The sequence below is a fragment of the Leopardus geoffroyi genome, chromosome E1 (genome assembly GCF_018350155.1).
Source record: "Leopardus geoffroyi isolate Oge1 chromosome E1, O.geoffroyi_Oge1_pat1.0, whole genome shotgun sequence".
NCBI lineage: Eukaryota > Metazoa > Chordata > Mammalia > Carnivora > Felidae > Leopardus > Leopardus geoffroyi.
The window spans coordinates 19,308,110-19,324,392 of NC_059330.1; the positions used below are offsets into that span (position 1 = coordinate 19,308,110).

At 38.7% G+C, this 16,283-nt stretch overlaps 2 protein-coding genes across 16 annotated transcripts in view; one reads left to right on the forward strand and one right to left on the reverse strand.

Moving 5' to 3' along the window:
* NF1 (neurofibromin 1) overlaps positions 1 to 16,283 on the forward strand; it is a 249,817-nt gene that overhangs the window by 196,389 nt on the left and 37,145 nt on the right. For all 15 annotated transcript variants that reach the window (XM_045488002.1, XM_045488009.1, XM_045488003.1 and 12 more), the window contains 3 exons: positions 9,618 to 10,050; positions 10,648 to 10,988; positions 13,330 to 13,532. In XM_045488002.1, the coding sequence (XP_045343958.1) occupies positions 9,618 to 10,050; positions 10,648 to 10,988; positions 13,330 to 13,532 (977 nt within the window). The remainder of the gene's footprint in view (positions 1 to 9,617; positions 10,051 to 10,647; positions 10,989 to 13,329; positions 13,533 to 16,283) is intronic.
* On the reverse strand, positions 1,738 to 5,856 carry EVI2A (ecotropic viral integration site 2A). Its single transcript, XM_045488020.1, has 2 exons — positions 5,629 to 5,856; positions 1,738 to 3,100 (listed from the first exon to the last, which is right to left on the reverse strand). Exon 2 carries the CDS (start codon positions 3,083 to 3,085, stop codon positions 2,381 to 2,383), a length of 705 nt encoding a protein of 234 aa, XP_045343976.1. The 5' UTR covers positions 3,086 to 3,100; positions 5,629 to 5,856; the 3' UTR covers positions 1,738 to 2,380.

A 16,283-nucleotide genomic window follows, 5' to 3' on the forward strand; every position in this document is an offset into this window, starting at 1 on the left:
TAACTTGTAAATCCGGTCCAGGATTAAATGTAAAGTGCCTAGGATAGCACCTGTTACAGTAGATACATTACATTTTAACCCATGCCCTGCTTTTCCCTGGTCGCTGCAGAGGATCCCAGACTGTTAAGACCTCGTTCTTAATGTCAAGGTTACTTATAACTTGGTACAAAAAGAATAGTTTCTGTTTTTAAGGGGTCCTATAAAGCAGAGTATAATCAAAACACTAAACTTTTGACTCAACTATTTTAAAATCCCTGAATTAAGTGTGTGGACCATAATACCAAGGGGTGGAAACAAAAATGTCTTCGTTCAAAAGTAACTTTTAAAATTTGAACTCAAAACATACCTTAATGTATCATGTTTAAACACTGTGAAGTTTGAAAAGGAGCCACTTTTGTTTGTTCACGAGCTGTCATTGGATAGCATCATTCCGAGAGTGTGTATTTAATTAGGGAGTTGATAAATTTTAGGTATTCCTGCAATAGAAGCTTTCTGTTTCGTCAGAAATTGTTTGACCTGTATGTTGAGTACAAAAGTAGTTACCTAGTTAATTCCTTGTTTTTAAAAAGGTGCTAATTTTTTTCAGTATCCTCTGACAAGTATATATGGCCCCCGATTCAAGGAGCTGTTTGTGTTACCACTATTCATTCTAGTACACAGTCTCACATTATTAGTTTGTATAAGATGGGAGCTCTGCTCAGTTTCATTTGCCAGTCTGGTCCTTTCTACCCCTCAAAAGGTGACCTGATATCACCATGACTGGCATGAGTGTTCTCTTGCTTCCCCTTTTCCCTTTTTGACATTTAGTTTTATCTAGAGTAATATGGCTATAATTTTTTAACACATTGGTAACACGTTGATCATAAAACGGATACTTGGGGGTTTTTTCCCCTCTCATTTTAAGATGTAACCTAGATCTTTAGAGCCATGGTACCTGTAAGAAGTGAATTTGGCCAAGAGCAGTATCACCTAGGGAATTAATGCAAAAATTACCAGTGCCTGGAGGCCACCCCCATTCCAACTGAATCAGAAAGAGAGGGTGGGAATTAGGTTTTGGCTAGTTTTAAAAGCTCTTCAGCTGATTCTGATACACAGTCAAGATGAGAATCACTAACCTAAAAGGGAGAATAAGATTGTGATCGTACTTGGCAAAAATATACGAAATGTTTTCTTACATGGCTAGCATATTGCCCAAAATAAATGCTCAGTAAGGGATGAGATTTTTTAAATTTGGTCTTTAGTATGCCCTGATCAATTTTAGCAGTTAGTTGGAAAGTCTCTCAAACCAACTTTTGTAATACATTCAATTGAAGGTGGAAGTCTTCATTTAAGTGTAAGTCATTATTTTACTTGAACCCAGTTTCTTGAAAGGTTAAACAATTACCTAGAGCATCTCGTTTTCCAAATTAGAACAAACACCCCCCCCCCACACACACACACCCCTTTCCTTTGCTCATGTCACATTAGATAGTAAAAATAAATAAATAAGATTGATCATTTGTCAGGCCACTTGGCATCCTTGAAGTCAGAAAATTAATCGGCCTTTGGATATTTGCTATAAATAGTCCAGTAAGCAGTATTTATAGAATAGAGGTACATGGCACTTGAACAGTAAGATATGCTGTACGTTTACACTTGGCCTTCTTGGTGGCTCCAGTCTCCCCTGTTTCAGTTGGGCACTGTTTCTTATTGATCTTTATAGTGTGTTGTCTAAGATAATAAAATGAATACAAATAATATATGTAGTCAGTTTTATTCTAATGAGTCTTAACTTATGATACAAAATTAAAAGTTTTAATTAAATATTTGTAGTAGAAAAACACTTTCTTATGTGTGCCGTACTTAAAGATGAAAACATTTAGCATAAAATTAGCTGTGTTGATATACGAGCTGGGACAGATTCCGTCTCATTCAGCAGAGGCACCGTTAAACTACAGTTCAACTCTGTGCATTAGGAATTTGGCTTCTGTTAGATGTTGAAGCATATACTTGCCTCTAAGGACACATTAAAACTCTTCAAAGTTTAATTACATTCAGACAAAGATCATCTAACTACTGCTGCTGAACAGGAAATATTTAATTGTTCCTTTCTACCTCCATTAATTAGTTCCTTCAACTCATCTTTAAAACCTTCTCCACGTTCTTGGGTGTTTTATTATTTGCTTCTTAAAATATTCAGTGTCAGAATGAAAGTGCACAGTTTAAGTATTTGAGAAGGTGAACTGACTTCTTCCCTTCTCGCCTGCTCGATTCTAAATTGCAAGGCTGCCATGTCAACAGATCTTAGACCAACTTGTGGCATTAAATACCAAACGGATTTCATTTTTACTTCATAAGCGTTCTCATTGCTACTTTGCATTTGTCTTCACTAAAGCTTCTGTTAGTTAGTGAGTTTTTCAGTTCCTCCTTCATCTTTTCTGTCCCTTGTAGCTGTGAGAGTTCCAGTAGATTGCATCATTAGGTTGGGCCCTGTGAGCTGTTGTGCTCTTTTCCAAGTGTCTGATTCAGCAGGCCATAGACCACTGCTTGCCAGAAAATCGCCGTTGGTTCTCGGCTGACGCTTGCCTACTTGTTTTGATCGTCTGAGGGATGAGACTTTGTTTGCCAGAACTACAGTCGAAAGAAATAGGAGGGTGCAGATAAGAAAAAGCACTGCAATTATAATTAAGCAAATTAGCATAGCCATTTTGTTGTTGTTTTCCTCACAGACCCCTTTTTTGAAAATGTCATGGGGACTTTTGCTTGTGTTTTTGATGCCCGGTACTGTTGGAGAGCTGTTCCTGACAACAGAAGGTATATAAATCTCCAGTTCTGATTTAGGAGTTAGAGATAGGACAGGAGATGACGTGGCGATTTCAGTCATGTTTGTAGAATTACTCTTTTTATCTACTGCAGAAGTTGTAGGGTTTGTGTTCATGTTTTCATTTTGGCTTCTGCCCGTCTTATTTTGAATATCTGGATCCCAGACAGTAGTACTGTTAGCCCACAGGTGGGTATAGTTTGCTTTTGTTCCAGGACACAAAGAAAAAGCTGTTGTCATCACAAAGGCAAGATGCAGGTAATGTCCTGCGTGTTCCATGTCCATGAGTATACTGGTAATCTGTTGGGACAGCAGATAATTTGTTAATTTGTGAAAGAATAACGGTTCCTGCTTTTCTTGATTGTAGTTAAAAGGTAGACAGCTGATATCTTACAAGTTAGCTACAAACTCATACCTAATATTTGCTGTCCTGTTTGAATTCCTTCTCAGCTGACTTTTTCTATTAGGCTATGTGTAAAGAAACCATTTAATTTCTGTTATTCTTTCAAATGCTAGAAGTTGGCATTATAAATACCTATGAATCATTTTAAACTGAATACTGTGGTTTTGTATAGTTTTCTCCCCCTCAAGCATGCTGAACTTCAGCTTTGAGTCGACAACTTCTGCTTCTACTTTCCTGATTCCTCCTTCCTGCCCCCTCCCAGACCCCAACCATTTAAGGATCTTTCTTGCAGAAACTCCCCACACTCTAACAAATGTGTCACTCATCTTTATATGGGCCTTAAGCATTTTGCTTTAAGTAGGAAAAGAACATGCAAATGGCTTTTTGGGGTTTTGTTTTGGGGTTGAGAAAGGGGAAGTGTGGTAGCAACCAAAGGAAAAGGATTTCAAATAGGAATTCAACATGTTCTTTAAAAAAAAAAAAAAAAAAAAAAAAAGGATCAAGATGTTCTTTTATCTTCCTGGGTGTTTATCTTGGAGCTTAGAATAAAACTGGTACTTAGAAATATACTCCTGGGTATTTGTGAAAGCAATTATATATGGTGTTGGTTCTCTCTTTTCACATCTGTATCCCCTGACTTCTTGTGGCTTTCTGAAGGCAAAGGCACGCCAGGTTTTTCAACCTAAAAATCTGGCATTACAGTGAAAATGAGGCAGATTTCTTATGAATAATATCGAAAGTTAAATGTATTGACTTTTTTCATCATCATTTATGCCCAGCATTTTTTCCATGAATATTTTGACACAATGTTGTAAAATACATGATACAGTAAAATAGAGAACACCAGGATTGTGGGGATTTAGACTGAAGCGGGAAGACAAGGCAGATCTTGAGTCTCGACATATAAATAAAAAAGATGAACTTTAGTTGTGGCTTCAGGCTCCTTGGAAGGCAGTACAAAAAGGAGACAAGTCTGTTCCTAATTCTCATTATCCACCATATGATTGAAGATTTAAACAGAGCTGGCATATCTGTTCCAGGTACTGATGAACCAGCGGGAACGATCTATCACCATTATCGAGTTATCTCTTCTATTATAATATTGTTTGAGCTGCTTTTTTTTTTTATTTGTAAGAGTATCTTATTGTTAGCATTTGTTTGAGATAACTGGAAGCAAAACCTACATTATTCTCCTGAGACTGACTCAGTGGCATTGGCTGTTTAAAAACTTTATTTTATAGATGTTCTTCTCAACCCTGAATGTGAATGGGAGTCTTTTTTTTTTTTTTTTTAATGTGGATTCTGATTCTGTAGTTCTAAGAGGGATCTGAGATCCTGCATTTCTAGCCTCCTCCCAAGTAAAACAGATGTCACTGCTAGCCATGCTTTTTTGAGTTTTGAGGTTTCATAATAAATAGTTGCTATGTGTCATTGGATAATATTTGGATGCTATTGATATACAGAAATCGAGAATAACAAATGTGATATGTTGTTATACTAACAAAAGTAGCTTATAATAAACAAAGGTAAATGGCAACTAACCAGTGAAGTAATATTTCCTAAAGGAAAATAAACCTTTATTACGTGTTCTAGAATTAAGATTACTTTTTGGATTATGATCTTGAATAGACAGTTGAAGGGATTGTGCACTGACTTCTATAAAATAGTGTTCAGCTTCAGTTTTTAAAGTGAATGACACCCATCTTAGGATACTTTACGGTTCTTTCACAAAGAGAAATACTTTATTTTGGGTTAGCAAGTAATTTCCCTCCTTTCATCCTAGACTAGCCTTCTGCATTCAATGCTAAAATAATATAAAGCGGGTTTTTCCTATCACATTAGTTCATTAACAGTGTAGTATACATCATGGTATTCGTACTCATTTCAGCAGTGCTTACCACGGGGTAGATAATAGGCCCGCTGTGGATTGTCTTCAGCCAGATGTACTGTCATTCCCAGATAAACAAGCTGTTAACAAAATGAGACTTTCTCTTGCCCTTACAAATGCCTGAGAATAGGGAACTGTCTCTGTGTCCCCAATCTATGCCATGGAAGCCAGGTTATGTTACCAAAAGTTCTCTTTATCTCTGGTCATTTTGAAGAAAATTTATAATGCCTAAGCATTCATAATGAGAACTTTATTTTTTAAACTTTTTAAATAACAAGTAAAACTTTTCAATTCACTGTGGAGTCTAAACTCAAATCCTCTCTAATCCTCATAAAAACTATGTTGATGATAAATCTTTCCATTTCTAACTTAAATGTTACTTAATAGCACAGAAAAGAACAGTATACATTTTCAATCACTTATGATTCTACTTTATTAGTAAGATTCTTAGGTATTATTTGAAAGCACTTCCTTCAACGCTAATCTGTACAACGTTATGAGTAAAAAGGCATAAGAAAAGCCATATATATGACCTACCTTACAAATTCTTGGTCAAAATTTGGTTATAACCTGATTTTAATAAGCCACTTCTTTTCTTGTCGTGAAGCACAGCTTCCAAGTAATTTAAAGCAGAATAGACTTGGAGAATATGAACCTTAAAGTAAATCTGCAGTGAAAAAAAAAAAGGATATGTACAGCTAGCTTTCCACTTTTAAAACCAAACCACAGATGACACATTTCCTTTCTGCTGCAACTAAAGCACATGTCACAGGGGGAAAAAAATCCAACTTGTCCAGTTGGCCACTGGCATGACAGGAGGCTTTGTACAACAAGTCCCCGCCTCCAGGGCAGGGAGGGTTTTCCGCCCCATGCCTTTTGACCTTATGTGCATTACATATGCCTGCTGTGTGCTTTTGAATGATATATTAGTATCATTCAGAAAGAGATGGAAGGGTATTTTTCCTGCAGCATTAAAATCTTCTCTAAAAATTTTATTTGTGTACCACAGGCTGATTTAATGACATGAGTTAGGAGACCTGGGGTATTGGTCAGATAATAGAAACAGTGATACACATAACTGACATCTCAGATTGCGGAGCTACAGCAAAGACTTGAGAAAATATCTAGTAAACTTAGATTATATGGGGCAGAATATACTTTTGTGTTGTTGAATGTATACACACAAAGTCTCAGCCTCTCTCTCTCTTTCTCCCCCCAGTCCCTGAAGGTCCTGTCATCACTTCATATTCAGTATGTCTAAATGGACTTCATTTTCCCTCCAAAAGTGGCTGCCCCTCATGATCTCTTTTTTTTGTTGTTCATGATAGGAACATTCTTTGTGATCTCAGAGGCTTGATACACAGCAGGTCCTTTTAATTCAAGTCCTTCCTTTCAGCCCTGACCAGAACTCGGATCGTGTTGGCTCTTCCTTCATATTCTTGAATTGGTTTCTTTTTTTTTTTTCTTTCTTTTTTCTTTTTTTTTTTTAACTGTCACCATGGCATTTAGATCCTTAGGAGGCCATACCTAGACTACTACCATAGCTTTTTTTTTTTTTTTTCCCTTACCAGCCCCGACTTCTTCATGTATCTTGTATACGTCACTTCCTTTGATCATATCACTTCTTTAAGAATATAAAGCTGAATAACTCCTTAACACCTATAGCAGTGATTCAGAAATGTCTGTGTATGTAAATATCAGATGAGAAGTTTTTTTAAAAACAATGAAGGGGCGCCTGGGTGGCGCAGTCGGTTAAGCGTCCGACTTCAGCCAGGTCACGATCTCGCGGCCTGTGAGTTCGAGCCCCGCGTCGGGCTCTGGGCTGATGGCTCAGAGCCTGGAGCCTGTTTCCGATTCTGTGTCTCCCTCTCTCTCTGCCCCTCCCCCGTTCATGCTCTGTCTCTCTCTGTCCCAAAAATAAAAAATAAACGTTGAAAAAAAAAAAATTAAAAAAAAAAATAAATAAATAAAATAAATAAATAAATAAAAACAATGAAAATTTCTGGGCCCCGCTGTATACATTCCTATGTAGTAGGTCTGGGCTAGCACCAGGAAGCAGACTGCATTTGTAACAGGTGCCACGGTTGATTGTGATACTGGGCTCCACAGAACATAGTCTGAGAAATATTGGAGAAAACTCAAACCTCTTGAAAAATTTTGATCCCTTCACAACTTAACTCTTATATATTTTTCAAACTGTATCTCTTTTTTGTGAAGTTAAGCTTTCCACTTCATTTGGTTTTGTGTTTTAGTTTTTATTGAAATTCCAGTTAACATACAATGTAATGTTAATTTCAGGTGATTCAACACTTACAACACCTGGTGCTCATCACCAATGCGCTCCTTAACCTCCATCACCTATTTAACCCACCTCCTTCCCCTCCCTCAAGTGACCATCAGTTTGTTCTCTGTAGTTAAGAGTCTGTTTTCTGGCTTGCCTCTCTTTCTTTTTTCCCCTTATGATTGTTTGTCTTGTTTCTTAAATGCCACGTATGAGTGAAATCATATAGTATTTGTCTTTCTCTGACTGACTTATTTTACTAAGCGTAATATACTCTAGCTCCATCCGCGTCATTGCAAATGACAAGATTTCACTCTTTTTTTATGGCTGAGTAATATTCTATTGTAATATATACCACCTCTTCTTTATCCATTCACAGTTGATGAACATTTGGGCTCTTTCCATAATTTGGCTACTGTAGGTAATGATGCTGTAAACATTGAGTTAGTATTTCTGTATCCTTTGGGTAAATACCTAGTAGTGCAATTGTCCAGATTTATCTCTTAAAACGTCTGTACATGAATCCTTCATTCCAGCTAAAATAGCTGACTGTTGCCTCAGCACATCTAGTTATCTGTTTCTTTTCCTCTTTTTTTTTTTTTTTTCTTTTTTTCAACGTTTATTTATTTTTGGGACAGAGAGAGACAGAGCATGAACGGGGGAGGGGCAGAGAGAGAGGGAGACACAGAATCGGAAACAGGCTCCAGGCTCTGAGCCATCAGCCCAGAGCCCGACGCGGGGCTCGAACTCCCGGACCGCGAGATCGTGACTTGGCTGAAGTCGGACGCTTAACCGACTGCGCCACCCAGGCGCCCCTATTCCTCTTTAGAGGCCTCTTTCAGGCCTCTCCATGAGGCCTGCCAGTCCCTCCTCTAGTTGAATTCAAAGTTTCTCCTACCCACTGAAGCCTCAGCATCTTCTGTGTAGCTTTCACTGGCTACCCAGTTTGTGTTCATATCTCCCTCTTCTGAACTTTTTCTCTGCTGTTTGTTTGATAAGTGATTACATACAACCTCATACCTTTCCTGTCATCTTGAAATATTTTATTTTGGGGCACCTGAGTGACTTAGTCATTCGAGCATCCAACTCGATTCAGGTCATGATCTCAGGGTCTTGGAATCAAACCCTGTGTCGGGCTCTATGCCCTTGGCATGGAGCCAGCTTGAGATTCTCTCTCTGCCCCTCCCCCTGCTCGTGCATTCTCTCTCTCTCTTTCTCAAACATAAATTATTTTAAAGTCATTTAACTTATATTTTTATCTTATTTCCTCCCAACAAGATTTTTAAAAATCTCTGAGGTAAGGATGTTTATCGGGCCTAGTATTACCAGAGTCATCGAGTATAGAACTTTGGGCCAAGTTAACATCAGTTCCGACTTGAAGTTCTAGTACTGTGTTCTTCAGGGCTTTCTGGTGGTCTTTACCTTGGCTGCTCTCACACTGATCAGCATTCTTTTGAGTTGTAAGCAACTTAGGACCTAATATGGCTTAATCAAAAAAAAGAATTTATTGGCTCACACAACTGAATAGTCCAGGGATAAATTCGGTCCCAGGAGAGGCTTTATCTAGGACTCCAATGAAATGGCTGGGGCCCTCTCTCTCTCTCTCTCTCTCTCTCTCTCTCTCTCTCTCTCTCTCTTCATCTCTCTGCTCCATTTCTTCAGTTTTTAGGCAGGCTTTTCTTTCATATGTCAAGATATGAGCTAACAACTCCCAGGGCAATGTGTTTCCTTGTTTATAAACACCAGGAAAGAAAAAGTCTCAATTCCTAACTAAAGCTAAAGTCTCTGAATTGGGCCTCTTTGGCTCTTATTGTCCTGATTTAAGTCATATGATCATTGCTGAACCACCGGTAGTCAAGGTGGGGTGAACGAATTGACCAAAGCCATTCAGATGACTCCAGGGCTCCAGGGGGTCATTCCCACCCAGACTGTTCAGCTGGGAAATTCTGTGGGCCTCGAGGCAACCAACCAGTGTTCACTGCCTTCCTCTGTCTGTGGTGTGCGGGTTTGTTGCTCAAAAGGTTTTGAATTGGAGACTTGTCTCTTCCGTTTTACTTCTACCTTCTCAATGTCTAAAGAATAACTGATTTTAGAAAATGGACTTAGACTTTATATAATTGTTTTCTATTAGTTTTCTCTAGAAAGCTAAACAGAAAATTGAAAGAATGAAATAGATTAGTAGCATCTGTATATTTATCCGGAACCCTGTTAACCGTCTGTGTCCTTTTTTTGTCATCTTCCTTAGGTTTAAAACTGGCCAAATCAATGGCGATTTGCTGATATACCACGTCTTGCTGACTTTAAAGCCATATTATGCAAAGCCATATGAAATTGTAGTGGACCTTACCCATACTGGGCCTAGCAATCGCTTTAAAACGGACTTTCTCTCCAAGTGGTTTGTTGTTTTTCCTGGCTTTGCTTATGACAATGTCTCTGCAGTCTATATCTATAACTGCAACTCCTGGGTCAGAGAGTATACCAAGTATCACGAACGGCTACTGACTGGCCTCAAAGGCAGCAAGAGGCTCATTTTCATCGACTGTCCTGGGAAACTGGCTGAGCACATAGAGCATGAACAACAGAAACTGCCTGCTGCCACACTGGCTTTAGAAGAGGACCTGAAGGTATTCCACAATGCTCTCAAGCTAGCTCACAAAGACACCAAGGTTTCTATTAAAGTAAGTTTCACTCCTTGTTAGGTAAATGATTTGTTAGCTTTCTCGGCTAAGCAGGCTGTGCTGGCCTTCCTAGGTGTCCTCATAGTGGTGTATTAAATGTAAAGTAAGTCCAGGTGAAGGAAAAACCAAGCTCTCTATCTTCATGGGGGTCCTGTGGAAGATATGAGAGGTGTACGCTTAATTATAGTCTAGGTCGGATTGGAAGCAGGAGAGTGTTGTAGAGAGTGCAGTTTGCCATGTATCAGTCAAGTGGTAGGAATGTGTGGAGGGTGGAAATTACCAGGTGAGAATTCTTCTGATGATTACGTGCTCTTTGCAGAGTGGGAAACGAATCAAGAGAAAATCCATAATTGTCCGTAGGATTCTTGACCTTTTTAGAAAAAATAATATTTTTAAATGTTTCCAGTCTCTTTTGAGATCATTTATCATAATAACTATTGAGTCCATTTGAATATGTAACGGTGGTAACTCTTCCTTAAATCGCAAACATGGTATTTGTTTGGTCGGTTGGTTGGCTGGTTTTCAGAGCCTCTTACAACTCTATATAGCGGGATTTAATTCTTCTTCACTTCACCCTCTTACACCTTCACTTCCCAGGTTGGTTCTACTGCTGTTCAAGTAACCTCAGCAGAGCGAACGAAAGTCCTAGGACAGTCGGTCTTTCTAAATGATATCTATTATGCTTCGGAAATTGAAGAGATCTGCCTGGTGGATGAGAACCAGTTTACCTTAACCATTGCAAACCAGGGCACACCACTCACCTTCATGCACCAGGAGTGCGAAGCCATCGTCCAGTCTATCATTCACATCCGGACACGCTGGGAGCTGTCGCAGCCTGACTCCATCCCCCAGCACACCAAGATTCGGCCAAAAGACGTCCCTGGGACACTACTCAATATTGCGTTACTTAATTTAGGCAGTTCCGACCCTAGTTTACGGTAGGTTTTTTAAAAAACCCTCTTCAACTCTATTCAGGGTTTGTTGCTTTTAGAATGAGGCCACTTAATAAGCTTTTAAAACAGCCTTTACCTTAATACTCTAAATTGTAAGGTATGCTGTGTTGGTTAACCAGCGTGACCTCATCAGCTTGTGGGGTATTCACATGAACTGTGGAATTCTAAATAGGGTGATTCACACTAAAGCAGCATATATTCTTTCTCCAGGAAACTTTCATCTGAAACAGACTACATAGCAGTTTTATTGTTTTGGGTCCCCCCGCCCCCGCAAAAGCCTTTTGAAAAAAAGTTAGTCCTAAGTTTCTCCTTCTCTGAGTCTTCTAATTATGTTTTCCCCTGTTCAAAACTATATCACTGTTAAGTTTCCTCACAGTCAAATTAGGTTATCATTGTTTGACAAAGGAGGGCTTAATGTTCAATAACTCAGACAGTAACATCGCATACTTTCCCCCTATGTGACTTCAACAAAATTCCTGAAGTCTTAAGACTAATGCAGATGTCATCTGACAGAGTATAATTGGTTCTGTTTAGGCTTAATAATCTGAACGTGAATGAGGAAAGGGCATGGCCTGTGGGGTCAGTAGATTTGGTTTAAATCAAATCTGCTACCATGTATGACTTTGGGCAAGATCCTAAAGTACTCTTAGCCCTAGTTTCCTCATTTTCAAAGTAAAGGTAACAATGCCTTCCCTATATACCTGCAAAGGTTTAATAGTATATGCAGTAGTATATTTTAGCACCTACCAAACGGTTTCTGCTCAGTTAGTATTACTGCCTCCCAGTCCCCGCCCCCCACTTCCTCTCTCTGCCAGTGTCTCTTTGCACTCCTCCCTCCTTTCTCCCCTCTGCTTTTTATTTTAGGATAATTCTTTGTCCCAGGTTCCTTGGGACTGTCAAGATTTTTACAGGTATAAATTCTTAGCTCCAGAAAATCTTTCTAGGGTATAATAATATAGCCCAGTTTTATAAGTGGGCCTTTTAGGATTCCTGATTCTTAAATAAAGGGGGGCGGGGGGGGGGGATCAAGATTTCTTTACCTGAACGGGGCCTCATGGAGTCCATGAACTCCCAGAAACTATACATAAAATTGTGTGTGTGCTTAGCTTTCATTATCTGCAAGGAACCTGTGACACCTACCCCCAGTTTGAGGAGGGCCCCATTCTTTATAGCTGTTGAAAATGTCCAAGAATAAAAGTCAATGTCAAAATAATGTAACTCCAAATTCCTAGGAGTTAGTAAGAGATACATAAACTTAGAAACAATATTAACATTCTCATTTTAGGAAAATAGAGCTACAAAGCCTGCCTTTAATTTCTAATTCAAAGTTCCTCATAGAAGAATGCTAACATCTTCTAACAGTTATCAGCTTGAATTGATCCTGTATTCTTGTCTGAAATAAAGTGAGCTGACAGCTTCTGCTTTTTGCTGAAGCAGGTCATTCCGGAGAAGAAACCTTTAGGCTGATTCAGATTTCAGTGCCTTTTGCCCTTTGCCCCCAGATGGTTGTTGCATAAATATAGTAGCATGATGAAAGTTCAGAGGTCAGGAAAACCTAAAATTTACAGACCAAACTATTTCTCTTACCAGATGGGGGAGAAAAATGAAAATTTGAAAATCGAGTGTGAGTTTTTTGACCTGTCTCCTAAATTGCTTAAGTATATTTTCAGACATTTAGAAAAGAAGTTTTGTTTCTAATGGAACCTGGATATATATTATTATTTGGTTGTTGTCAGTGGTTATGTGTAATGGAAGGAAAGATGGGGGGACTTCATTACATTACGTTTGTTTTTGACCCCCCAGTTTGTAGTATGCCTTGTAGGACACCCAGAAAGAAATTCAGTAGTGTTGGTTAAAGATTTTCACATTTTAATTGGATGAGGGGCCATCTCGTTTCTCTTCTCATGATCCCCATTATAAATGGATCTGATGGGAGGGGAGCCACAATTTGAGGTTTGGGCTTCACTGAAAATATGATGAGCCTCATTCTACTTCTTTCTGTTGATCCACCTTAGGACCATAAATCTCTCCTATTTTATATCTCAGGGAAATGTCTTTTAGGAAGGTCTTAAACTTACCTGTCGCAGGAACCTCACAGTGCTGTTCTGGTTATGTCAAGAACCTCCTTTAAAGGAAATCCATAAATGGTCAAGGGGTGTTTTGTGTTTACTGTAGAATCATAACATCTTGTCTCTAATGGATCATAAAGTTTAAAAATAGTTATTATGCTTTGTAATAGAATCATAAGTTGTGTGTTATGAAAAAAAAAAATTGGAGCTATAAGAAAAAATAAGTTTTAAACAACTTCATTTGTGTTTTCTCCTAGGTCAGCTGCCTATAATCTTCTCTGTGCCTTAACTTGTACCTTTAATTTAAAAATCGAGGGCCAGCTACTAGAGACGTCAGGTTTATGCATCCCTGCCAACAACACCCTCTTTATTGTCTCTATTAGTAAGACACTGGCGGCCAATGAGCCACATCTCACCTTAGAATTTTTGGAAGAGTGTATTTCCGGATTTAGCAAATCTAGTAAGTAATAATTTTCTTTAATACTAACAACGATTCTAAGAAGAGTCCGAGAAAATGCTTTCATTGCAGAATTTGCCAGTGAAATCATAATTGATTTTTATTTTCAGTTTTTTACCTCCTCTAATTTTTCATCTGCACCTGAGAGAACTCTGCAGGAACTTCCTGGTAGACAACATTGAGAAATCTGCCAAAATTCTGGCCACAAACACGTGATGGCAAGATTCTGATACCTTACATGTCTCCGAGCCACAAGCCACATACAAAGTAGTTTTTGCTCTGTTCCAGTTTAATTGGCTCTAGGATTTGTCTTCTTAGCTGATTATTCCAAATGAGTGAAGTGTCCACGTGTCATCCCCTTGATTTTTTTTTTTTTTAACATTTATTTATTTTTGAGAGAGAGACAGAGCATGAGCATGAGCAGGAGAGGGGCAGAGAAAGAGAGAGGAAGACACAGAATCCAAAACAGGCTCCAGGCTCTGGGCTGTCAACACAGAGCCCAACGTGGGGCTCGAACCCACGAACCGAGATCATGACCTGAGCCACCCAGGTGCCCCGTCATCCCCTTGATTTTAAAGAAAGAGTCATGTTCTCTTTTCTTGAGGTTGTCTTTGAACTGTGATTTTAGTGTTCAAGTACAGTGCCTGGAGAATGCAGTGGCGCATAATACAGGGTCCAGAGTCAACTCCTGACTTGGCTTTTAACAAGTCCTAACAGGGGTGCCTGAGTGGCTCAGTTGGTTAAGTGTCCAACCTCAGCTCAGGTCATGAGTCCGTGGGTTCGAGCCCCACGTCAGGTTCTGTGCTGACATCTCAGAGTCTGGAACCTAATTCAGATTCTGTGTCTCCCTCTCTCTCTGCCCCTCCCCCCAACTCTCAAAAATAAAGATTTTTTTAAAAATTAAAAAAAAAGATGTCTTACAAATTTAACACCCACTCTTTCCATTCATTCATTCTCATACCCTGTAGTAGTATAAATGTTGCTCTTCTTCCAGCTTATTTCCTGACATTTGCTTCCCTTTCTCTCTCCATAATACATAAAGTTTTTTCTGCATTCAAACATATTTCTTGATTTTTCAGGTCATTGAAAACTTTGACAATTCCTCAAGACCAGATCACTATATATAGTTACTTAACAATAAGAGATGTAGGAATATAACTCTAAAGAGACAATGTGTTAAGACTGACAAAACAAGAAAAGCTTAAAGCTTTGTTAAGAAATATTAATATTAAAAAAAAAGATTCGTGTGAATGACCAGGCATGTTGTGTTCCTGGATTAAACAGTTGTTCCCAGATTGTTATAAATTCAGTGCAATCCCATCAAAATAGCTTCAGGATTTGAGGATTAAAAAGGAGGCAGAACTGAAAATGATTATAAATTTCACCTAAAAGGACAAGAGTAGGTAAGAAAGTATAGAAAGAAAACTGAGAGACACTTGATGTTGCAGACATCTGGACACATACCAGTACAGTAATTCAAACAGAGGTGTTCAAGAGTCAGCAGTCAGATCAGTTTAAGAGAAACAGATTGATAAAGAAGCATCACAAACTGATGGGGGAAGATTAAATCATTTAAGCAATGAGATGGGGAAATGCATTAAATTGGGTCCATCTTCACCCTAAACCACAAGATACCAGAATAAGTTCTAGTTATATTTAAGATATAAAAACTGGAACCATAGGGGCGCCTGGGTGGCTCAGTCGGTTAAGCACCCAACTCTTGATTTCAGTTCAGATCATGATCTCATGGTTCATGGGTTTGTGCCCCACATCAGGCTCTGTGCTGCCAGTGTAGAGCCTGCCTGGGATTCCCTCCCTCCCCCTCCCTCCCTCCCTCCCTCTCTCTCTCTCTCCTCTCTCTGTCTCCCTCTGCGCCTCCTCTGCTCGCGCACGTGCTCTCTCTCCCCCAAAATAAATAAATAAACTTTAAAAATTATATAAAAAATAAAAACTGGAACCATTAAAAAAGAAGAAAAATGTTTAATAGCTTTCTGGGTGATTAAGGACTTATGAAGGAAAAAAGTGGTAGATGGAAACAAAGGAAGTGGTGAACATAAATGACCACATAAAACTTCAAAACATCTCTATTTCCAAAACTGAAACACAAGTAAAAGATAATAAAAAACTAGGAAATAGGCTTGCAGCAAATATGAGAAGAGATTAACACCTTTAATCACAAAGAGTTCTTACGGATTAATGAGAAGTGGATCAACAGCAGTAGCATGCAGGTCATGCTAAAAAAGAGTGTATTTTAAGAAATTCACTAATAAAATCAAAGAAATACAAACTCAAAGAATAGAAAGATAACATTCAGTTATCAAACTGGCAAAGGATTTTGTTCACTTTATTTCAGTGTTGGCAGTCGATGGAATTGTGAACAGGGGCAATGTTTTGAGAAAGCCGTTTGGACATAGATATCAAGACTCTTAGGAATGTTCATACCTTTTGGCCTCATGATTCCATCTTTTAGAATTTATCCTCAGGAATTGATGTTCAGGTGTTTATTATAGCATTACTTTTTATTTACATTTTTAAAATTCAGGCATATCCTACCAGTCAAGTGCCCACATCTTAAGTGAACAGCTTGATGAATTTTTACATGTGAATACATCACAAAACCATCTCCCAGAACAAGAACATTTCCAGCATCCAGAAGATTCCTCTCAGTCAGTACACCATCCCCTCACCAAGAGTAACCACTCCTAGGACCTCTATCGCCATGGATTTATTTTGCCTACTTTTGAACTTCACATA